This window comes from Bidens hawaiensis, unplaced genomic scaffold, assembly GCF_021521415.1.
Source record: "Bidens hawaiensis isolate Kalapana, Puna unplaced genomic scaffold, B.hawaiensis_p1.1 tig00040684_1, whole genome shotgun sequence".
In the NCBI taxonomy this organism is placed as follows: Eukaryota; Viridiplantae; Streptophyta; class Magnoliopsida; order Asterales; family Asteraceae; genus Bidens; species Bidens hawaiensis.
Window position 1 is genome coordinate 48,283 of NW_027505674.1, and position 23,666 is coordinate 71,948.

A 23,666-nucleotide genomic window follows, 5' to 3' on the forward strand; every position below is an offset into this window, starting at 1 on the left:
GGAACAGGCGGGGTACTTCACCATTGGGAGGCTTTCCCTGCGGGTACAGCTGGCGTACTGCGCGTAAGGTTCTCTGAGCATGGTGGGTCCTGCTGGAGCAGTTGGTCATTGCGCAGACGTCCCTATTCAAGGTGAGTCTTGCGGGTCCAACTGGGCTCTGCTGGGACCTACCTCTTCAATATGCAATGCACGTGATGTCTGTACAAGTCGTATGAACGTATAACAACCCTGCATCTTTACCACAATCTAATACAACAAACAAAATTACAACTCACAAGCGAAACCAATGGGTCTGTCCTCACTTGACACTAGTACATGTTCAACTAACGTACATCCCATGTGGAACAATGACCAAAGGCACACGTGTGCTGATCCTTATCCATGTGCTAGAGAAGCAACCAGCACATCCCCGAGTCGCGACAAACTTGATAACCATAAATTGGTCCATAATAACCAATTTACATTTTTACCCCAGTCCACGAATCCAACTTATTTAACCAAGTATGACACGTGCCGTGTTTAAATCAACCAAATTCGGATAAGACTGGAAAACAAATATGTAGGAGACTAGGAACCACTTGACCCACCCAATCACATCACGCCACGTAATATCCAAACACATTCAAACATTGAAGCCTATATATATATATATATAAAAGTATGAAACCACACTAATTAACACGATCTCTTCGATATTATTCATCATTTGTATAAACAAATTTGTTTCAATGGCAGCATCAAAGACTTACTTTGTTAAACCAAACTACCTAGGCGAAATGAACGGTGTTGGTATTATCGGGACCGATTCGCTATTTGAGCTAGACGAATCGGACGTGTGGAACGTGTCCATGGAGTTGCCTAAAACTGTGTCGTCTTCACGGATAACGAAAAGGCCTTCGGTAAAGAAAGGTGAGTCTAAGATACTGAAAGGGAGTGAGGATTATGAAGATAATAATATTAATAATGATAATAAGTCGGTTAATGATCGAATTCCGCCGCATGAGTTGCTGGCGAGGAGGCGAAACGCGTCGTTTTCGGTTCATGAAGGGATCGGGAGGACTTTGAAAGGAAGAGATTTGAGGAGAGTTAGAAACGCAGTGTGGGAAATAACGGGGTTTGAAGATTAGTAACATTTTTCTAATGGTAATAAATATAACGTTATGTACGTGTTAGTTGTTTTTTAACTGTGTTTTAGCTAGCTAGACATGACTTTTAAATTTGTTGAAATAAATACACACGTACCCTTGTTTATTATACGGATTGTATTTGTATAAGGTTTACACACTACTGTTATATTAGTCGCTTTCAGTATAACTGAATGGAAAGCATAATTTTCACAAATGATTTGTATAAATATTCGTATAAACTTATTTAATTTTAAAAAAAAAATTGTATAAGCCTTATTCACATACCATATATGTGATATAGCATGATACGTCAATACCCGTATAATTTATCACTCGTGTGAATGTGGTCTCATTTTTGGAAGAAAAAAAAAGTAAAAAAGTTGGATGTTTGTGTACATAATGAGTTTGATAACTTGGATATTAAGGTACAACGCACATGCTTGAGTTGTTATCATTGCTGAATTGGATCATCAGAGATTCAGTTAAACTTTTTTCATGCATGGTTTGGATGAAACAAGATCAAGAACATGAACAAGTAGTCAAGTACTATGTTGTCCACCCTTTTGATCAATTTGGTTGGAAAAAGCCAAAAGGTTCCACTAAAAATCATGCTTCAACAACACACCTCCAAGGCCCCAACAACCAGTAACATGATAGTGGTCATCTTTGTCTCTTTGACATCATTCAAAGCAAAAATTGTACTAAACTTCAGAACTAAAGTGTGATACTACTCTAGCAAAGATGAGTAAAAGTAATAATAACACATAATGTGTTTTGTGTTTTGTGTGTGAGATAATAATAACAAAAATAACCATACACTAAACCTCTATTTATACTTACCATAATAATCTTCAACCTCTATCTTAACTATATCTATTTGAACTCAAAACTCTAAATTCAATTAACAAGTTGACTCTATATATCAAAAAATATGTTTCACATGTGGAAACAATCAGGATGAATTCCTTCCAAAATACAAGCACTCCCTTGAGGTATAGGTTATCGGGCACGATACACACCAGAAACCCAACACTCCGTTAAGATGTAGCGTCGACATTGTATATAGAAATTCAAAAACTTCGTTAGAGAATTGTCTTTTAGCTCGTAGGCAATGGAGGTCTTCCAACAAGGCCTTTATGTTTTGTAGTTAACTTTTTATTTGAAAAAAAAAATACTTAATAAAAACGGAGATATAAGGACCAAACATGGTACATTGGTACTTTAGACGTGGACATGATGCTCTATAATTTGTGAAGACAAATGTAGATTACGCTACAAGTGGGCCCATATTGACCCAGGCCCAGTAGGACCAACATTGATTGTGGATTTGTGGGTCATCACTACCGGAAAGAAGGCCAGTGCCAAAATCTATGATTAATTAAACGATAAATTAAAATAAAACAAAATTAAAATAGATTCTTTACTCTTTCAATTCACTGTATATGTGTGTATGTTACTATGTTTTACTATAGAGCAAATAATTAGAAGAAGAGGATTACTTATTATTTTCTTTATCAAACTAAATTTTTATGAAAACTAAACCCTGAATAGTAAACTAGTCAGAATACTACAAAGAAAAACAAAACCAAAACTTGACACCCGAAAACATATGAAACGAACTTGAACCACGAACCTAAGAACTAGGTTGTTGTAGCCTTATAGGTGATCATTCTATTTACTATTGTTATGAAGCTGATGGACCTTAACCCAAATGGCTAGCTTTTGTTTTCGGCTTACTGAAATTGGGCCAAATTGCATTCACATTGGGCTGGGTCCAATATCAGGTAGGGGTGTGAATCGTGTTGTGTTGACAGAGTGAATTGTGGAACCCAGCATGACCCATATTTTTATTCTTGACAAAGACTTTAATCATAATCCGCATATACATAGTTTGGGTCAACCATAAGACGACCCGTAAGGCCGTAACCCAAATTTATACTTTTCATCGAGCCCACAAAGTTATCTATTCTATTCTTCAATCTTCATGGGAGCTAATATGAAATTGACAAGACCGCAACGTGTCACCTTGCATTCTCCTTTGTGAACTGGTCATTTGTTTTTAGCCATGTAGATGAATCGAACAAACAAGGACGAAGCTTGTTCATGCTCGTTCGTTCATTTAACTTTTAAGTTTTAACCGAATAAAAGAACGAACAAGAATTGACTTAAATCAAGATTAACATTTTTTTCACCTTTCACTCACATAACACAAATCAAGATTTTGATCATAAAGAGACTCTGATCATTCAAAAAAACCTACTAGGACAAAGTAACATAAATGGGTTTAAAACTAAAACCAATACTAAAACTGTAACAATGTCACATTAACTAGTAACTACTAACTACTACTACCAACCAAAACTGTAACATATGCTAGATCTAAACCATAACACTAATCACCACCAAATGAATATCATTCTTTCCTTCATCTTTGTACAATATCATCACCATTACTCAAAACATCAATCCCGCTTACATGACCGTCTTTTGCCTCATCTCTATCACCTTCCTATGAGAATTCGAGTGCAAAGCCGGAACAAACGTTGGACTTGCAGCCGGACGGTACTCAGGGAAAAGCCTTCCAGACCGGTACCGGACCCCACAAGCATTGCAAAGCGTTTTAGGGCCCATTGGGCCTCCCCTCCATTGTGGGGTTTTGGTAACTCCACAATGTGCACATTTCTTACTCCCCACAACATTCTCGTTTTCAACATTTGGATACAATTTCTTCCGCTTTTTGTCGTTCTTTAAAAGTACTATGAAACCGGACATTAACCATGAATTAAATGTCGGTCTCAAACGTTTGGTTCGAGTTCTCACGGGAATTGAGAGTTCGACTCCAAACGAGACACCATTGTTATTCGAGCTGGTGCTGCGGCTTTCGAGGACTGAATTTGGGCTAGGTGCTTGAAAGGACTGAGTTTTGTTACTCTGCAAAAATGGGCTAATGTTTATACACGGGCCAGATAATTTCAGAACCAATAATATATTGACACGTGTGAAGATACTTACAAGCATAGGATACTCGAGCTCCGTTAAAACCTCGGTAGGTATAGGCCCGAGTTGAGCCCAATCTTCCGCAAAACCATCTCCTTCCAAACCCTCCATCGGTAAATCTAACATATTCAAAATGTCCCAATCCTCATCGCACGCGCTACGATTACTATTATCATTAATATTATCGTTATTATTATTGTTATTATTATAATCGACCGTCACGCCAGAAAAACCAAATTCAGCCTTGCACATTCTCTTATCCTGGAAGAAAAATTAAGTCAGTTTTAATATAACATTAGTTATAAATGTTATATAACAAGCTGTTAACAAAAGTAATAAATTGGTAAAATTGTTACAAAACCAAAATAGGCAAATAGTCAAATGAATACACATATGAAATAATAACAAAGATTTGGACGTGTGTAAATCTTGTACAGTTGTATCTTTATATCATAAGTTGTATCATGTATGTGTCATGGGACAGACATGAGACAACTGTTCCAACAATGATCTTGCCTATTTATTTTAGAAAGTCAACCTTGTCATTTTTTATAAATAACTTTATTGTTACATATTCACCCACTTTTTAAAAACTATTTTTTAGTTGACAGCCCATTATTTCAATCGTGATATACATGAAAAAAAGGAAATACAATTAAATGATTAACAACCATGCGTGTTTTGGTAACCGAATATTTCCAACTTTCTTTTTGAAAAAAACAAATGTGATTTTATTTATTTCTTTTCCTTATATAAAATTTAAAAATAAATGGTTCATTCATTTTCCACACCTCTTTTTTCTTTTTAATGTGAACAAGTGCAAATGCAATCAAGAAAAATAATATAATAATAACAATTATAATAAAAATAATCTTAAACATATTCTAAATATTATTGTATTTTTTATATAAATCAATTATAAAATATAGCGTTTACATTAATAAAGAAGGCAAACAACCCTTTTTGAATTGCAAAATAGTTAATTTATATTAAATATAATAAAATTTATATAATAAATTTAATAATAAAAAAAGCAACAGATTAAATAAGTTAGTTAACACTTCGGAACATTTTAATTAATTAATTAACTAATAATTAATAAAAATGAAATAACCGAATAACATGAAAAAGAAAATACATATGTTAGTACCAACATTTTAATTAATAAAATAAAGATAAAAATAAAAACGCGTGTTTTGGTAACCGAATATTCCCAAACTTTCATTTTTTAAAAAACCAAAACGACGTCGTAAGAGCTTTCTTTTGTTAGCCCGCCGCTAACAAAACTTACCCTAAACACAAAAACCAAACCCTAAACATAAACACACACCTTACCCATAAACCAATATACAACAAAAAAAACCATATAATAATAATAATATAATAAAGAACACTAACCTGTAACTCCATCGACATAACCGTACCATCAAAAGCTTTTTTGTGTCTAGGTGTTATTATTATTATTATTAATAATTTTTTGTTTTTCGAAGGGTGAAGGTTTAAGAGGAAATGAAATGGTGTTGATATTATTTAGGGTGAAGGTGTATGGAAAGGTGCGGTGTAGGTGATAAAAGGAAAAAAGAAACATATATAGGAGGGAACAGGGATGGAGTAAATGTGAAGCGAGTTATTATTAATAATAATAATATTATTTATTAGTTTGCAACAGAAATGAGAAAGTGGGGTCCACCGTCACATGTAACGCCCGGTTCATGGATTGGGTCCCGCGTTGCTTGTCATTCACCGACATATCACGTTTCACACGATTATTGGTTAAACAATAAAACATATATCTTTTCGAATAAGGTTTTTGTTTAAGTTATGCTAATGGTCCCTGCAGTATCTATGTTTACAACTTTCTTGAATTCATTTAGCATATGTGAATTTAGCCAATCGTCATTTTAGTATTTTACACAAGGTGTTAAAAAAACAAAACTCAAAATTCAACCCTAAACCTGTGTTCCTTTATTTTTATTTTCGGGTTTTGACATCTTAACTAGGAGTACAAACGATCCGAGCCGCTAGCGATCTATGAGATGGGATCTCGATAAAAGCTCAAACAGAATCTCAATCTCAAATAAAACTCGTTTACTTATGGAGCCCAAGCCTGATATGGAAAGCTCTTTTTGGATTTCAATGTACTAATTTCACGCTGCACAGCCGATCTAAATGAGAGCTTTGGCTCGTTTAAGGTACTAAACGAGCTCAAGCTAAGCTTAGGCACATTTAAGGTTTTTGACAAAATATATAAAAGTAATTTAAAACACATATAAACTACTTAATAAGTTATATACCAGTCGAGCTCGAGCTCCAACTCTTGTAAGTCAAAACGAGTCGAACTCTAGCCTAGTCAAGCTTGGGTTTGACTCAGCTACACCCATAATAAGGGATTTTCAAACGATTAGAAAAGTAAACTGATGTTTGGGTGAACATGCTACTTCATTGCTCATACGAGAAAACACGATTGACAATCATTTCTACGATTATTTGAAAAAGGTTGTAGTATGAGTTGCTGATGCGTGTTTGAAAAGTTATTTTTTGTTATAAAATACTCCTAATTTTAATGTGTGATTACGCTTCTTTTGACATTCGAAGTATGATTATCCAACATAAATCGTATATAAAAGACGTGTGTTGTTATATTCCTACGTGTTAGAATCTTAAAAAAATGTGTTTATGAAAAAAGCGTTAGATTTCAAAATCTGATGAGGTTCTAAATCAAGAGCTACCAAACTCCAACTCCTAGTTGGACCAACATGAAATAAGTATAATCGAGTTATGAATGAAGTTACGAGGCCCATAAGCAATGGACACAAAAAATATTGACAAATGACAAGACAAATCATGTGGCAAACAAAAATCTCTTGATTAGAGCTCCAATTTCATCCCTAAAATATTTCTCTATTTCTTTTATCTATTATCTAATTAGGCATTTTTTATGGCTTTAATTTGAGTTGTCATTAGCATCTTGTAATTTCAAAAATTTAAGAATATGGCACTAAAAATTTTAAGAATATCTTTTAAATTAAAAAAAAAATCCCCCCGTAAAATGGTTTCAAGCATTCAGTAAATTATTAACTTTTCATGAAAATTCTCTGGTAGGACACAAAACAAAAGAAAAATAAAGTAGAAGAAACAAAGTAACAAACAAGGAGGACCAAACATGTAATATAAAGAAATGACTAAAACCATTTGACGCGTCAAATCAAAGTTGTATTGTCAAAACTGAATCTTATATTATCTAGAACAAATGAACGTGGTACACTAATGTGACTAATACTTTATTATTATAGGCTGTTCATGTGTCCGTACTAGTAATATCATCATCACCAGATTCACCACCAACAAGATGATACATATCATCAAAGAACATGTGTTAGTTAGTTAATAAACTGTATGCTAAGCAATAACATATTCTTTCATAAGTCTAATCAACACCATGTTCTACAACTACTTCTGTATCGCAATAACTTATGATTTGATCATAATTATATTTTAACTTTTGATATTCTTCTTTTCGCATTTACATATAGGTAAATGAAGAAGAGTAACAATATAAACAAGATCAAGTAAAGAAATTCCCATGTAAAACCAATGTTAGCTTTTACTCTCCTGCAAATAATGCAAATTTCATAAGTCAACATAAAAACCCGGTTTTGACTTCTGTTGACCCAAACAGGTATTACAGAAAAGGAAAATTGGACTTCAATAATAGTAACTTTGACTTATTGACCGATAATAATTCATACCAAGACTTTAACTAATGACAATCCTAACTTTCACTTTTTCCAGCTAGAAGCATACAAGTACTGTAATGCGCCTCTAACTGGTAACCATGTATGTAGGGGTAGAATTGGCAATTTGACAGAAAAAGCAGTAAAAAATCCAATATAGAATATTATTTCCAAAGCCGTATGATACGATAATTAACTGATATCAAAATTTAATGTTGGTTCATTAGAACCATATAAACCGATACCCAAAACTCCTATTAAGAGAAAAATAGACCCCCCCCCCCGGCCGTGTACAAAATAAATTTTGTGGCTGAGTAGAGACGTTTCTTTCCTCCCCACATGTCCTAACTTTCACTTTTGTTGCCAAATACAGATTTATACTTGATTTTCACTCGTTTCTCTCACAATAATGATTATGAACGACATGGAGAAATGTATTAGCGAAATCGAGTATAATCAAATGCAAATGGAGTGTAAAATCTGTGAAGATTATGCTATCGGGAATGCTTTTGGCAACAAAAGTGAAAGTTAGGATTATCATTAGTCAAAATGCTAGTTTGGATTATTATTGGCCAATAAGTGAGAGTTTGAATTATTAAAATCCAAATTTCTTAAAAAGGAACTTACAAGCTTGTCAGAAACAACCAACTTTTGCTCCATAACTTGACGTTGTTTTACATATATCTTCTGAGCATGTTTATATAGTTCAACATCCAGACTGTCTAGCAAAGTGATTTTGTTGAGAACCGCTTCAGAAACATGAAGTCGCGCCTGAATTATACAAAATATAACATAAGTTTCATGTCAGTTTAAAAGACATATACAAGAAAGAAATGTAGAAGCATACCTCTTTCGTAAAGTTTGCTGGAGATATTCTTTAAAAAGAATCAACACGCCTTTTTGACTGAGACGATCTTAACTTAGAAACACAAGTCCCATAAATTTCCATAAGTTTTCCAACTGTCATCTAATCATAAACGCCTCTTAGTCAGCGTGTTTTACATTTAGAGTAGTTAAGGATGCAAAGAGAATGAAGTAATGCTACATTTTCAGTTTGTGCTTCATCGTTTAACGTTTTGTTTCCCTGTTCAGCAAGCAAATTAAACTAATGTTAAAACTAATTTTAAATATTTACATTTGAATGTTGCCGTTTTATGAAATTTACCCGTTTTTACTTACTGCTTCAGTGACCGGATTGGAAGCAGCTAACTGTGAAATCACTTGTGAACCGACTAAGTTTGCAAACATTGTAGCAGATTCTTTGTGGTCCTCGGTAAGTCCAACATATAACATGTCATCCAACCTTTTCTGCATCAAAAAGTCAAACGATCAACTCTTAAACTACGGGCCCGTCCGTTAGCCTTTAAAAATTTAATTACCTTTGCAACTTTAAGTACATATTTTCCAAGAGTCTGATGTGTCATGACACAATGGCGAACTTCATGCGCCTCCCGGTTATTAGAATTGTTTGTCAAACCTGCAACCTATTTGCAAGAACATTAAACAAACACAATAAGTTGACCGAGTTTGACCGGTCACCAAAACTTATACCTGGAAAGTTGCACCATTGTGAATGATGTCTAAAGCTACCGGGTGATTAATGTATTCATGTAACGGCATAACAATTTCCTTCATGTTATACGAGTCATTCCCGTAAGTATAAGGCAAACCTTTTATTTTTCTAGCATCCCTCTGTTCATGGTAATGGTAATAAAAAAAGTTACTCATTAGTAAATTCTTAAATAGTAACAAAAAGATTTATAATTTTATACAAACATACCCGAGAAAACAAGTCCTCCATCATCCAAGGAACTAAATACTTCCACGGCCAAATCTCGAGCGTGCTTATAATACGTTTTCTTAAACGCAGACGTGCAGATGTTTTTGATGCTGATGTCATGTTAGGATGCACCAAAAACCGAGCTGCAACTTCTATTGAAAACTCATATGCACTAAATACACGCTCAATCGGACATCTAAGTAACGTTACCACTGATGTTTTCTCCCGGGGCAGTTTGGTCATTATGCTATAGTCATCATGAGTCGCCAATAACCTGCAATTCCGTTTTCTGCACAAAAACATGTAGCTATAAGATTTAAAAACCAAAAAGGTCTAAACTTTTAAATGTATATAAAACATACCGAGGATCAAAATGTAGTTTATCATAAGAACCCGGGCATTCCAGAGAGCTAGTGTAGAGTTTCTTCAAAAAGCTGTATATCAATACATATCTTAATCAAATTACATTGTAATATAATTATACAAAGGCTGATGTATAAAAGGTAAAAAATTTTACCAATACAAATAACTTCGCCCTCCGGTTCTTGGAACATGAAGGAAAAACAACAAATCTTTTAAAATGTGACTATCTTTGGTATCAGAGTGAAGAGATGATGATGCCCATTGCTTGACAGCAGCCGTGCAATGCTCGAAATCAAGAGCGTTTGACGGCGGGTAAACTGAAAGCCAATGAAACAACAGTAATAAAAAATAATAACGATTATCATGACAATTACACATATTTTAATAAACTTTTAAAATAACAACTAATATTAGGGGTATGCATGGTTCGGTTTGGTTATTAGCCTCAACCAAATTAACCAATCGGTTTTCGGTTAATCGGTTCAGTTTATTCGGTTAGTTTGTCGATTTTTGGTTAGGTTTGGTTAATAACGAAAATCGAACTTGGGCTAAAACTTTTACATAGAAATACATGAAATGAAGGTATAAATGCATAAAACAGGCCTTATACAAAAAGTTCAGATTTTTCAGCCCGATTAAACATAAACAGACTAAATTCTAAATTACCAGGCCCTGATTTTTTTGCCGAATTAAACATAAACAAACTAATTACTAAATTACTAGCCCTTTTTTCAGATTTTTTAGGCTCAGCTCCATTCATTAATGTTTTAAAAAAACATGTTATATACAAATATATATTAAAATTGTGCCCCCATCGAACCGTGTCCTAAACGCCTGCCCATAAATGGAGGTATAAATACATGAAACGTAGGTATAAAGCAGATATGAACATACGAATAGTTCGGTTCGGTTCGGTTAAGCTAGGGTACAAAAAAACCGAAAACCGTTTTTCGGTTAATTCAATTAATTTCGGTTCATTTCGTCGGTTTTTGGTTCGGTTATTACTGATTACTCACCCCTAACTAATATACTGATGTTGGAATACCGTATGCCCGAGACACATAATTAGGTTAATGTGGCTAGCCGTGTTTGATCCAAGTCGGGTCATACCCAATAACGAGTTAGACACACACCAATTATATATTTGTTAAGATAAGATCTATAAAACAAATACTGAACACGACACATTCAGAAAATCGGGTTTCTGAATATTTACTTGAAAGTGTTAGATAAATTAATTGGTTAATTTATTTATTCAAATAATTATTATTGGAATGATTATTTAACTATGTATTCTTTTATAAAATGGTTTATAAAAGATGGGGTGTTTATATATTTTATAAAGTATAAAATAAAAAAAAAAAAAATAATAATAAATAAATAAATATATTGGGGCCGGTTTTGGGTGGGCCCCACACCCCATGTCTTGATCAATAATATTGTCATGAAAAGGTTGAGTGTTGACTAAAACAAATACCAAACACCATGTTATGCATGATGGTGTATAATGATGAAAAGGAAAAGAAAAGATCAAGATATATACACTTTCAAGTAAACAAAAAATAACAACTCTTCCTTTCTTTCTTTCTTTCTTGTTTACGGCCAAAAGAAAAAGGAAGGGCTCGGGTCTCGGGTTTTTTCGTGTTCAAGCTTCCTAGCATAGCTCGGTGTGTGTTGGAGGCTCGGGGTATATTCCGTTTGAGGGTTTTCCTTTGAAAGTCTAGCATTCACATCATCATCTTCTTCAACCATCTACTAAACTCTTAAAGGGTTAAGAATGTAAGTGTTTACAAGCTTGATAGTTTAGCTTTTCCGTATCATTTGATCCTTGCTTCGGGTTTCTAGTAAATAGATTATTGGTAATCTTATAACATGAATAAACTAGGTTATTCATGAACATATACATATATAAACACATGGATACATATGTTTAGTTTGTAAATATCACGCTTCCGCCTTAATTGTGACTAGTTAAATGGTTAACTAAGCTTGTTAATTTCATAGAAACCCAACAAATGGCATCAAGAGCCGGGATACGGGAAACTAAGCTTCGGGTTCTCGGTTTTATATTTTTTCCCCTTGAAAGATTTTATACAAAAATTAACATGCATGTTTTTTTTTTTGTATTTAATCTTGTTATTGTTTTTGGCTTTGTTCAAAAAAAAAAAAAAAAAAATTAAAACCGAGTAAATGGGCCGAAGCCCAATTCGGGTGAATTTGGGCCGAAGCCCACTTTAATATGGTTATTGGGCTAACCGGAAATTAAAGGGAAAAACTATATGGGCCGAAGCCCATTTTTGGTTAAATGGGCCGAGCCCATGAGTTTTTTAATTGGGCCGAAGCCCATGTGTTTTGCACATGTGGGCCGAAGCCCATAATCACGTTATTGGGTCAAGCCCAAAATTGGGTTGGGCTAGGCCCGATAAAGCCAAGGGGTTTTGGAACGGGTTCCTAAGACATAACGGGTTATGTTTGAAAATACTAGACCGAGCCGTAGACCAAGTGGATGTTTGTTTGTGGTTGATGTTGTGATTGTAGTTAATTATTCAAGTTTCGGTTTGTAATAATTAATTAGGGGCAATTTTGTAATTTTGTAATTATTTATTCATATGGGTATGTAATAAATAGGTTATTTGTAATATCTTTATTTTATAGAAAAATGTATTAGGACATTTGTTTTGTAAAATAAAGAAGATTGCAAAATTGGAAGTTTGGGCCTAATTGGGCCGGGTATGGTAATAATGGGTCTCACAAGCCCATTAAGGGATTCAAGCCCAAAAGGACCTAAGCCCACCAATTGAGCCCAAATGGAAGCTTATGGAAGCTAAGGCCCAAGTTCAAGCCCAGTGGATCACAACGGGGTTGAAGAAGATGCTCGAAGCATTTGGATGCGGGATCGAGTGGGAGCTACAACATCCATGTGTCATGTGTCCCTTAGGATTGGACCTAAGACACACACTTGTTTCGGCTAACAAGTGTGGTCTAATTTAGTGGCTCATGTCTAGTATAATTGTGTATGCTTGTTAATTGATTGTTTGATTGTGTGGTTGTTAGATATTAGGATATCAACTTCGTCACATAGAATTAATTAACAAAGCATAAAACGGGTTCTAATAATTATCGGTAATTACGTGACACATAGTTTAATAAAATGGATTTATTAACTAGCCGTCTCACGCCCATAATAAAATGGCTTTATTATAAATTAGAATTTTGAAAAATGGTTTCAAAATATCGTGTTACTAAATGCATGTTAGAACATGATTTAAAGTTTTACAACTAGAATTATTAAAACTAAAAATTCCCTTTTAAAATTAAGGATAATAAGTTAAAACACCATCCTTTTGTATAACGCTTAACATATTAGTAAGCTCTTAGTGGGAAAAAGGTCACCTAACCACGTAGAGTAAATTAATATGTTGAGGTAATATTGGCATATAAATGGGAAAAAGGTCACCTAACCGTTTGTATGTTAATATTACAAGTTGATACAAGTAGGACGACTTAAATTAGAACCATGTGAAGAGGGTCACCCAAGCATGGGGTCTAATAGGTGTTGATGGGATAAACATGCCGACACGAAATATGATTTCGAACCGGTCCCATAAACTCTAGAAGTTGCAAAAGGGTTTGCAATTGTTATGAATAACTACCTTGATAAACCGACAATGGGAAAAAGGTCACCTAACCGGAGTCGGGTTTATCGTTGGATTCTAGATTTTAATTATTAATTATATTTGGTATATATAAAAAGGGTATTAATAATTAAAAGGTAAAACACTAAAATGAACTTAATTAAAATTCTGCAGATGGCCGCACACGTCGACGACAACATAATCCCTAACGTCCAAAACGTATCTCTCCGATCTATTCTCGCTAAAGACCGTCTTAACCACAATAACTTTTCGGATTGGTTCCGAAATTTAAGGATTGTTCTAAAACAAGAAAAATTATATCATGTTTTGGAAACACCTATCCCCGAAGAACCGGAAGAGGGAAGTGAGGTCGAATATATGAATTGGGTCAAACTCACGGAAGATTCCATTCAAGTGTCATGCCTCATGTTGGCGACTATGGTTCCCGAAATCCAAAAGGATTTCGAAAACCATAATGCGTACGACATGATTACTCAACTTAAGGAAATGTTCCTTAAGCAATCAAGAGTTGAAAGGTTCGAAACGGTTCGAGCCTTGCATGCATGTAGAATGGATGATAATCAACCAGTTTCAACTTATGTACTTAAGATGAAAAGTTACATTGATCGCCTCGCCAAGCTCAATTGTCCCATCTCAAAAGAGTTAGCAACGGATTTGATCCTTAACTCTTTGTCGAAAAGGTTCGACACTTTCGTATTAAATTATAACATGAACGGGTGGGACAAAACCATTGGAGAACTTCACTCAATGCTTAAAACAGCCGAGGCGAGCATGGGCAAAAGGGTTTTACCCATGTTTGCGATCAATGAAGGTAGATCCAAGAATCGATCTCAACCCAATCTTAAGGCTAAGGTAGCCAAAAGAAAGGGTCCTCCTGTGCATCTTAAGGGTAAGGGCAAATCACCGGTTATGGCAAAGAAACAAAAGGTTATGGAACCGAGGGGTCATAAGGATGATCCTTGTTTTGGTTGTGGGGAGACCGGACACTGGAAACGCAATTGCCCGGTCTACCTAAAAGAGCTAAAAGACAAGAGGAATGCGGCGCATACCTCGGGTAATGTCTTTATGATTAATGTTGAGCTAAATCTTATTTCTTCTAACACATGGGTATTGGATACCGGATGTGGAACTCATATTTGCAATTGGTTGCAGGGGTTCAAAAAGAATGAAGACTTAAAGAAGGGCGAAGTGAATCTTTTCATGGGCAACGGTGCAAGGGTGCACGTGGTCGCTAGAGGAGACTTCACTTTATCGCTTCCAAGTGGTTTGGAAGTTGTTTTGAGAAATGTTTTGTATGCTCCTAGTTTGACTAGGAACATTATTTCTGTGCACCTTCTTAGACAATGTAATTTTGACTTTAAATTTGTAAGATCAGAAATGCATGTATCATCTAATGGTATCTTTTATTTTAAAGCTGTACCAAACAACGGTATTTATGAATTGGTTCATGATAATACCTTAAATAGCTCATTATATCAAACTTCTACTAAAAGACTCAAAAAGGATTTGAGTGATTCCTACATTTGGCATTGTCGCCTTGGACACATAAACAAGAATCGTATAAATACTCTCCAAAAGAAAGGTCTTTTGAAAACAAACGAGTTAGGTTCGTTTGATGAGTGTGAATCTTGTATTCAAGGCAAGATGACCAAAGAGCCTTTCAAAGGTACAAATGAAAGGGCTAAGGATTTGTTAGGTATCATACATACGGATGTATGCGGACCTTTCAAGCCAACTAGTAGGAATAGTGAAAGGTACTTCATTACCTTTACCGACGATTTTAGTCGATATGGGTATGTTTATCTAATGAAACACAAACATGAAGCCTTTGAAATGTTCAAAGAATTTCAAAATGAAGTACAAAATCAGCTCGACCGAACAATCAAGGTACTCCGCTCCGATAGAGGAGGCGAATACCTAAGTGATGCTTTTCAAGGTCATCTTAGAGATTGTGGAATTATTTCACAGCTCACTCCTCCTGGAACTCCTCAACATAACGGAGTATCCGAGAGGAGGAATCGAACACTGTTGGACATGGTTCGATCAATGATGGCATGAAGCTCACTACCGCCATCATTTTGGGGATATGCGCTACTCACAGCGGCTCGTATTTTGAATATGGCCCCGACCAAAAAGGTGGATCGAATACCCTATGAAGTGTGGCATGGAAAGGTTCCATCCTTTTCATATTTAAGGGTATGGGGATGCATAGTTTATGTTAAACGTGACACCCCAAATAAACTTGAGGCTCGATCCATCAGGTGTATCTTCATAGGATACCCAAAGGATGATATAGGATATATATTCTATGATCCTAGTGAACAAAAAGTGTTTGTTTCACGCAAAGGATACTTCTTAGAAACTAGGTTCCTTATGGAAGGACCTAGTGAAAAGAGAGTGGAACTTGAAGAGGTTCAAGAATCACTGGATGATACACAGTTGGTCGATACTAGCTTTCAACACGAGGATGTTGAAGATGATCAAATGGTTGATCATACACACGTTGCTCGCAGATCTAATAGGATTAGTCGACCTCCCAAGAAATATGGATTTCTTGTGGATGATTGCTACTTGGTCGATTCGGATGAACCGATCTCCTACAAAGATGCTATGTCACAACCTGATTGTGACAAGTGGCTTGAAGCCATGAGCGCCGAGATGCAATCCATGCACGATAATCAAGTTTGGGAATTGGTTGATCGTCCACTTAACTCCAAACTGGTTGGATGTAAGTGGGTCTTCAAAAGGAAGACCGATATGCATGGAAATTTAGATACTTACAAAGCACGACTTGTAGCAAAAGGTTTCACGCAAACTCAAGGGATTGATTATGATGAAACCTTCTCGCCGGTCGCGATGCTTAAGTCGATTAGGATATTATTTGCCATTGCAGCTCATTTTGATTATGAGATATGGCAAATGGATGTCAAGACCGCTTTTCTAAATGGATATCTTGAGGAAGATGTCCATATGGTTCAGCCTGAAGGTTTTGTCGATCCATCTAATCCAGATAAAGTTTGTAAGTTAAAGAAATCAATCTACGGGTTGAAACAAGCATCACGGATGTGGAATCATCGTTTTAATAAAGAAATCAAAGCGTTTGGTTTCGTCCAAAACAGTGATGAGGCGTGTGTGTATAAATGGGCTAGTGGGAGTATAATCATTTTCCTTATTTTGTATGTCGATGATATACTTTTATTTGGAAATGATATACCAAGTATGGAAAACGTTAAAGCGTGGTTAAGTAGTCGTTTCTCAATTAAGGATCTTGGAGAAGCGACATATATCTTGGGAATAAAGGTCTATAGGGATAGACAAAGGAAATTGATCGGACTCAATCAAAGTGCGTACATTGATAAAATCCTGAAAAGGTTCAGGATGGAAAACTCTAAGAAAGGTTTGGTACCTATTCCTAGAGGAACCGTGTTAAGCTCATCCCAAAGTCCTAGCTCTAAGGAAGAGCAGGATAGGATGAAGCATGTTCCTTATGCTTCGGCAATAGGATCTATTATGTATGCAATGATGTGCACTAGACCGGACGTCTCGTATGCTTTAAGCATAACGAGTAGATACCAGCACAACCCAGGTGACAGTCATTGGATGGCTGTCAAGAATATATTAAAGTACCTTAGAAGGACTAAGGATATGTTTTTAATATATGGGTCTGGTGAGGAGGAACTCGTCGTAAAGGGTTACGTGGATGCGAGTTTCCAAACTGACCGAGATGATTCTCGATCACAGTCGGGATATGTCTTCATTTTGAATGGAGGCGCTGTCTCTTGGAAGAGTTCGAAGCAGGATGTTGTCGCGTTATCCACTACAGAATCTGAGTACATCGCCGCTTCAATGGCAGCCCAAGAGGCTGCATGGATGAAAAAGTTCATCATGGATCTAGGGATTATCTCTACCATTCAGGAGCCCCTAGAGATATTCTGTGACAATGAGGGTGCTATTGCACAGATCAAGGAGCCTCGTGCTCATCAGAAAACGAGGCACATTGAGCGCAGATTCAACTACATAAGGGATGAAGTTGAAAAGAGAAAGATATGTATTCATAAAGTTCATACCGATCAAAATATTGCGGACCCACTCACGAAGCTCCTCGATAGGCCAAAGCATGAGGGTCATGTTTGTGCATTAGGACTTCGGTATTCTAGTGAGTGGATTTAATCTGTGTTTAGTGTTTGTATAAGAACGAATATAATGGGTATCTCATGAAAATTAATTATGTTTAATTATTCAATGAGTTATGTTCTATATTTGCATGTTTAATCCATGAATGACTTATGTTGTTCTAAACGTCCGTAGTCGATCATGCTTGTGGGAACAGGCATGAAGGTAAGACTATTATGAACTGGGATTGGTTGATATTCATGTGATGAATATAGGGCATAGGTTTGCCACCAAGGTTTATAAATATTTGTGGGATACAAATATTGGACATGATCCGCTCTCAAGGATCACTGCATAGAGTTAGTGCAACTGATCATAAGTAATCCTTGAGTAAAGGCGAGTATTATTGTGTCCTTTGACCTGAGATGCATATTGGATCTGGTTTTTCATCAAGTCTGATAACTTGACTCTCTTCTTTGTTTTTCGGTAACACGATGACGTAAAAGAAAGAGCTCAGATATCATACGAGATGTCAACAAGGATGTATGCAGTCAAGATGGGATTTGTTCCTCTTATGTGTTGAGAGTTTAGATGTCTAAGGCCTGTTAAGTTAAATCATTGAGAGAATGATCACTCTGTGTCTCTTCGATTTAACAGGACATCTAGTAACAAAGGGATATAATGATAAGACTTACCTATATCATATCAAGTATGGACTTGAAGGGGATGATGTTATTGAATGGCACTTAGTCAAACACACTAGTGGTGGTGACCTGTTGTTAGGCGGTATTCACCATTAGCATTAACTTCTTATGAGTCACGTGCAAGTGGGAGATTGTTGGAATACCGTATGCCCGAGACACATAATTAGGTTAATGTGGCTAGCCGTGTTTGATCCAAGTCGGGTCATACCCAATAACGAGTTAGACACACACCAATTATATATTTGTTAAGATAAGATCTATAAAACAAATACTGAACACGACACATTCAGAAAATCGGGTTTCTGAATATTTACTTGAAAGTGTTAGATAAATTAATTGGTTAATTTATTTATTCAAATAATTATTATTGGAATGATTATTTAACTATGTATTCTTTTATAAAATGGTTTATAAAAGATGGGGTGTTTATATATTTTATAAAGTATAAAATAAAAAAAAAAAAAATAATAATAAATAAATAAATATATTGGGGCCGGTTTTGGGTGGGCCCCACACCCCATGTCTTGATCAATAATATTGTCATGAAAAGGTTGAGTGTTGACTAAAACAAATACCAAACACCATGTTATGCATGATGGTGTATAATGATGAAAAGGAAAAGAAAAGATCAAGATATATACACTTTCAAGTAAACAAAAAATAACAACTCTTCCTTTCTTTCTTTCTTTCTTGTTTACGGCCAAAAGAAAAAGGAAGGGCTCGGGTCTCGGGTTTTTTCGTGTTCAAGCTTCCTAGCATAGCTCGGTGTGTGTTGGAGGCTCGGGGTATATTCCGTTTGAGGGTTTTCCTTTGAAAGTCTAGCATTCACATCATCATCTTCTTCAACCATCTACTAAACTCTTAAAGGGTTAAGAATGTAAGTGTTTACAAGCTTGATAGTTTAGCTTTTCCGTATCATTTGATCCTTGCTTCGGGTTTCTAGTAAATAGATTATTGGTAATCTTATAACATGAATAAACTAGGTTATTCATGAACATATACATATATAAACACATGGATACATATGTTTAGTTTGTAAATATCACGCTTCCGCCTTAATTGTGACTAGTTAAATGGTTAACTAAGCTTGTTAATTTCATAGAAACCCAACAACTGATACATACCATTGACAAGAAGCATAAGCAGCAGAGCTAATCTAAGAACATGATCCATTCACTGAACTCCTAATAGTCAATCAGTCAGTCAACTTCAATCCAATTAATTACTGTTAACAAATGGAAATAATTTAATAATAATTAACATTTAGGTTTTATCTGTAAAACTAGGGTTTTTGGTGATTGAATACCTGTATATAAAGTGAAGGATCTCGTGCTGCACAATAACGCCGTCGATTTGCGTACTCCGCCGCAGGAAGCTCAGGTGGCCGGGGAATTATATTCAAATTAAGCTCTCGGATCGTCCAGAACGTTCGATTCTGTCTGAAATATTACTAGTTCCAGCTCGCCGGAGTCAACGGTGGCGGCGAGAGTGATTTAGAGGTTAGGTTAAGATAAATAAACTGTAACGGATCTGAAAGTAACCGATACAGTTTAACTGGCCGGCACGTATTCCGACCGATGGCCCAATGCTACCGATTTAAATAATTTATTATTATTTAAAGGCAGTATTTTTATCATTTTACTCACAATATGTTTTCTTAACCGATTTCACGCTGATTTTAGAATTTGGTTTGGATGTTTCCCTGGAAAACCATACCGTCAGTAGGCACTTAACAATCGTTGTGTCATTACAAGAGCATGACTCTCTGACGTAACACACGATGGGGCTAATACTCAAGTAGCATTGGGATTTGAATTGACAACCTCACATCATATCACTAGGCTACAAGTGAAGGATAGCTGGCAATTAACTAGTCATTAAATTACAAATTACGAGGGTAATAATATGTTCACAACATTGAACTTACACCAATTTTCCCAACCAACTCTTACTTTATTCGATCTTGATTCCACCCGCAAATAGCTAATTATTAATGGTTAAATCAATAATTAAATTAGAAGACCGATGAGATTTGATAATATGTGGATTCGGATTCGATTAGAGTTTGAAGATGTAGCTCGCATTGGGTTTAAAAGGAAGTAGACTAGCTCAAATCGTCGTGATCCATATTGATGCACTCATTAGGTTTAAGTACACTATTAATCAACTAAGCTAATATATATAGTTAGTTAATCATTTACAATCATCCCGTAATAAAACCAATTTTAGTCGACTGTCGACAACTCATGGTTAAATATGATCATACTTTGTAACTTGTACGTTTAAAAAGCTAGCTAGATCAACTGTCAGTATTTTATTTTTCATCGGCAAGAGGTCTCATAACATGTTAACTTGTACAATATGTGGTAAAACAGTAAAATATGATCATACTTTATAACTTGTACAATTTGTATGGAATGGAAAAACAACATAAGCCCAACCATCTATAGTCTCATGCCTTAATTATTAAGCTCATACCATATGAACTTTTGATAGACCAGTGAAAAAAATCAAACAGCCATATTCTACACATTTCAATTATTTTTTTCAATTTTTGTATAATCGAGTGTAGTTTTTTATGATCACCTTTCAGTTTGGACCTATATGCCTATAACACCTTTCAGGTTGAGGATTAAAGAACTCGTATGGTTTAAATAATTGGTTTGCCCAAACAGCCTTAGAGAGATCGAGATGGCTTAAACGACATGCTCCAAGTAGATTCTCTGGAAGCTCGTCTCGTGTGTTTGCCTGCACAAGTTGCATAAATTTTTAATTACTTGAAAACCAAATGTATGTTAGTGTCGAGTTTGGTAAGATTTGGTTTTGAGTTTAAATACCTGTATAACAAATGCGAAATCAATTATTATACTACTGAAACAACTGAAAGTCTTGACGGCTAACCCCCTTGCAAGTGCCGATGAACCAACATCAATATCCATCTACAACAACTTTCAAATGGTTTAAGTTTATAAACAATAAAACATAACTCTAGAGTTGATTTAATAATTTACCTCCAAGTAGTTTTCCCCGCGAATGTAGTTGATTTTTAGGACATGACCGACTAGAGTCGGCCTATGAATAGCATGCCGGAGAATCCATGGTCCCTAAAAAAGAATTTTGTGTGTGTAACAAACCATAAGTTTAATATATGTTTTAGTCTATTTTATCATACAATGATACAATAATGTCTACTCACTTTAGTTACAAGAGGGATGATCTTAAATCTTGAATTCCTAAATGCATCATCTCCTTCTATAAATCTCTCTAGCAAGGGTATATCTTTGATAGGTGTACGCGTTGCATAATAAAAAGCAAGATTATATGTTGTTGAACCCGGGATCTGATTCATCATAACATTCACACAAATATTAATCAAGTCGAGTTTGAAAATTTGAACTACTCTTGTTTTGTTGAACACTTTCTAAGGTTAGTCGAATACGTGTTTTACAAAACATAATTTTTACTTTAACTACTTGGAAGTTAACAACAATGAAAAACTCTGGACGACCATCAGCTGCATATTTCTGAAAAAAAAAATCTAGTGAGTTTCGTAAATTTCAAACCAAGAAACAAAAATTAAGAGACAAACTGATGTGAGCCCAAGTGTAGAAGACTGGGCCATGATGTTTCTGGAGGCCTAAGATCGCACTTCAAAATGGGCTGCACGAAAATGGGCTTAACTTGGGCTATGGGCCTCCGTTTCAGGCGTGCTACCAATCAAAACGACCGTTGGAATGTGGGCTACGTTGTGGTAACCGGCCGTAGGCGGGTTATCCCATTTATTTTTCCAAAATAAACCTTCTAGATACACTTTTGAGGCATTTTTATGTTTTTGTCTACTTTTCGGGTTTTGTTTTAGGCTGTTGTTGGGCCTATGGTTGTTTGTTTCGGCCCAAGCCTATTTTGAATTCTCTATTAATATGTTATGAATGTATTATGACTAATCTTTGATCAGAATTGAATAAAAAACTTTTGGCTTTTCAAATTTCTGCCTTTTGGGTCGAGTTTGGGGGTTTGGGAAGGATCATCACGGGTATTCGTAGAATCAACGTGATTAGCCTTCAATCTCTATTAATACGCTGCATCACAAACCTGAACAATGTTTTCGGGTCTACTAGCAAGATGATCTTCTCGTTTGTCCGATTTTAGCCAGTCAACCGCAACAGTTTGTAGCAATGTATTTTCTGCTACAATCTGGAGGACCAATACAAACATTAACAAATAACAATTTGAACTAAACACATGACTATTTTCTTTTTATTAAAAACATTAGATGAATGCAACATAATTTGACTAACTTTCTTATGGTCTTCAAAAAAGGTTTCGCCCCGAACTTGAAACAAAGACGGTTCTGGTGTCGACCAACTGTTTGGCAGATCACCAATTTGCTCTTCAGGAAGAGAGATTATGTAGTTGTGTGATACACATTCATTCCATACAATTGTGTCAGAATCCGAATAACTCTTTTTCTGCTTTGATAAATTCATATGTTAAAAACCTTTAAATAAAATATGATCAGAAACCTTTAAATAAAATATCAAGTACCATACTATTTACCTGAGAGTATATTCTAGAATTATTATCAGCAGCCCGGTTACCTTCTGATTCGTCATTGTATAAAGGTTCCGGGAAATCAAAGAATTCATCTGACTCATCATCTATTTTACCTTCTGATCCATTATCCTTCTTATGCAGCACACCGTCTTTCTTCAATTCTTGTTCCGGGAATTCAGGTAATAAGTTATCGGCTAAGTTTGTTTTGAAATGTTCTCTCAAAGCTAAAAGTATATGTTTAACTTCTTATAGCAGTTAGGATTAGCGGGTTAACGGGTTGATCCTGGAAATAGTGTGACATAAGAACCTAACCTTAACACAATACGCATGTTCATGGGTTGGTACGAGCACGTCGGTTACCTACAAAAAAGTTTATATTATTTTGTATATTAATACATCAAAACTGGAAATTTACAAAAAATAAAAATGTGTATAAAATAATTATCCCAAATTAATTCTCAGTTTCTAAAAGAAAGTATAAAGTACACAGATCAGCCCGCAAATCAATCAGGGCGACCCGAGTCTGCTTAATATAAACCTAATCCTATGAACGTTTTCGCTATGTTTGTATCGTGTCAGAAATTTGTATCTCTAATATTACACCACCAACAATGGTACATAACAAAACTTTACTCTAC

At 35.4% G+C, this 23,666-nt stretch overlaps 2 protein-coding genes and 2 pseudogenes across 3 annotated transcripts; 1 reads left to right on the forward strand and 3 right to left on the reverse strand.

The window, feature by feature from the left end:
* The first annotated feature begins 728 nt into the window (after window positions 1–728).
* On the forward strand, window positions 729–1,127 carry LOC143614663 (protein S40-4 pseudogene; annotated as a pseudogene).
* Window positions 1,128–3,464: 2,337 nt separating this feature from the next.
* On the reverse strand, window positions 3,465–5,696 carry LOC143614673 (GATA transcription factor 11-like). Its single transcript, XM_077088042.1, has 3 exons — window positions 5,523–5,696; window positions 4,140–4,385; window positions 3,465–4,058 (listed from the first exon to the last, which is right to left on the reverse strand). Exons 1-3 carry the CDS (start codon window positions 5,538–5,540, stop codon window positions 3,600–3,602), a joined length of 723 nt encoding a protein of 240 aa, XP_076944157.1. The 5' UTR covers window positions 5,541–5,696; the 3' UTR covers window positions 3,465–3,599.
* A 2,699-nt stretch (window positions 5,697–8,395) lies between these two features.
* Window positions 8,396–10,761, reverse strand: LOC143614664 (protein-tyrosine sulfotransferase-like; annotated as a pseudogene). Its single transcript, XR_013150326.1, has 9 exons — window positions 10,668–10,761; window positions 10,156–10,318; window positions 10,001–10,072; window positions 9,639–9,927; window positions 9,410–9,550; window positions 9,238–9,342; window positions 8,904–9,166; window positions 8,706–8,825; window positions 8,396–8,629 (listed from the first exon to the last, which is right to left on the reverse strand). The product of XR_013150326.1 is annotated as a protein-tyrosine sulfotransferase-like (transcript).
* Window positions 10,762–20,818: 10,057 nt separating this feature from the next.
* Window positions 20,819–23,357, reverse strand: LOC143614665 (protein ENHANCED DISEASE RESISTANCE 2-like). Its single transcript, XM_077088038.1, has 9 exons — window positions 23,336–23,357; window positions 23,032–23,252; window positions 22,773–22,943; window positions 22,567–22,668; window positions 21,948–21,998; window positions 21,671–21,814; window positions 21,486–21,578; window positions 21,312–21,413; window positions 20,819–21,222 (listed from the first exon to the last, which is right to left on the reverse strand). Exons 1-9 carry the CDS (start codon window positions 23,355–23,357, stop codon window positions 21,064–21,066), a joined length of 1,065 nt encoding a protein of 354 aa, XP_076944153.1. The 3' UTR covers window positions 20,819–21,063.
* Window positions 23,358–23,666: the final 309 nt, after the last annotated feature.

Bases quoted from the DNA above. Each gene is read 5' to 3' on its own strand.
- LOC143614673 (XM_077088042.1), bottom strand. The intron at 4,059-4,139 runs GTAAGTATCTTC...CCATTTTTGCAG, and splicing joins AGCTCGAGTATCCTATGCTT to AGTAACAAAACTCAGTCCTT.
- LOC143614665 (XM_077088038.1), bottom strand. From the start codon at position 23,357: ATGCGTATTGTGTTAAGGTTAG. The intron at 22,669-22,772 runs GTTAGTCAAATT...TTGGTCCTCCAG, and splicing joins TTTTTGAAGACCATAAGAAA to ATTGTAGCAGAAAATACATT. The intron at 21,223-21,311 runs GTATTTAAACTC...CAACTTGTGCAG, and splicing joins ATTTCGCATTTGTTATACAG to GCAAACACACGAGACGAGCT.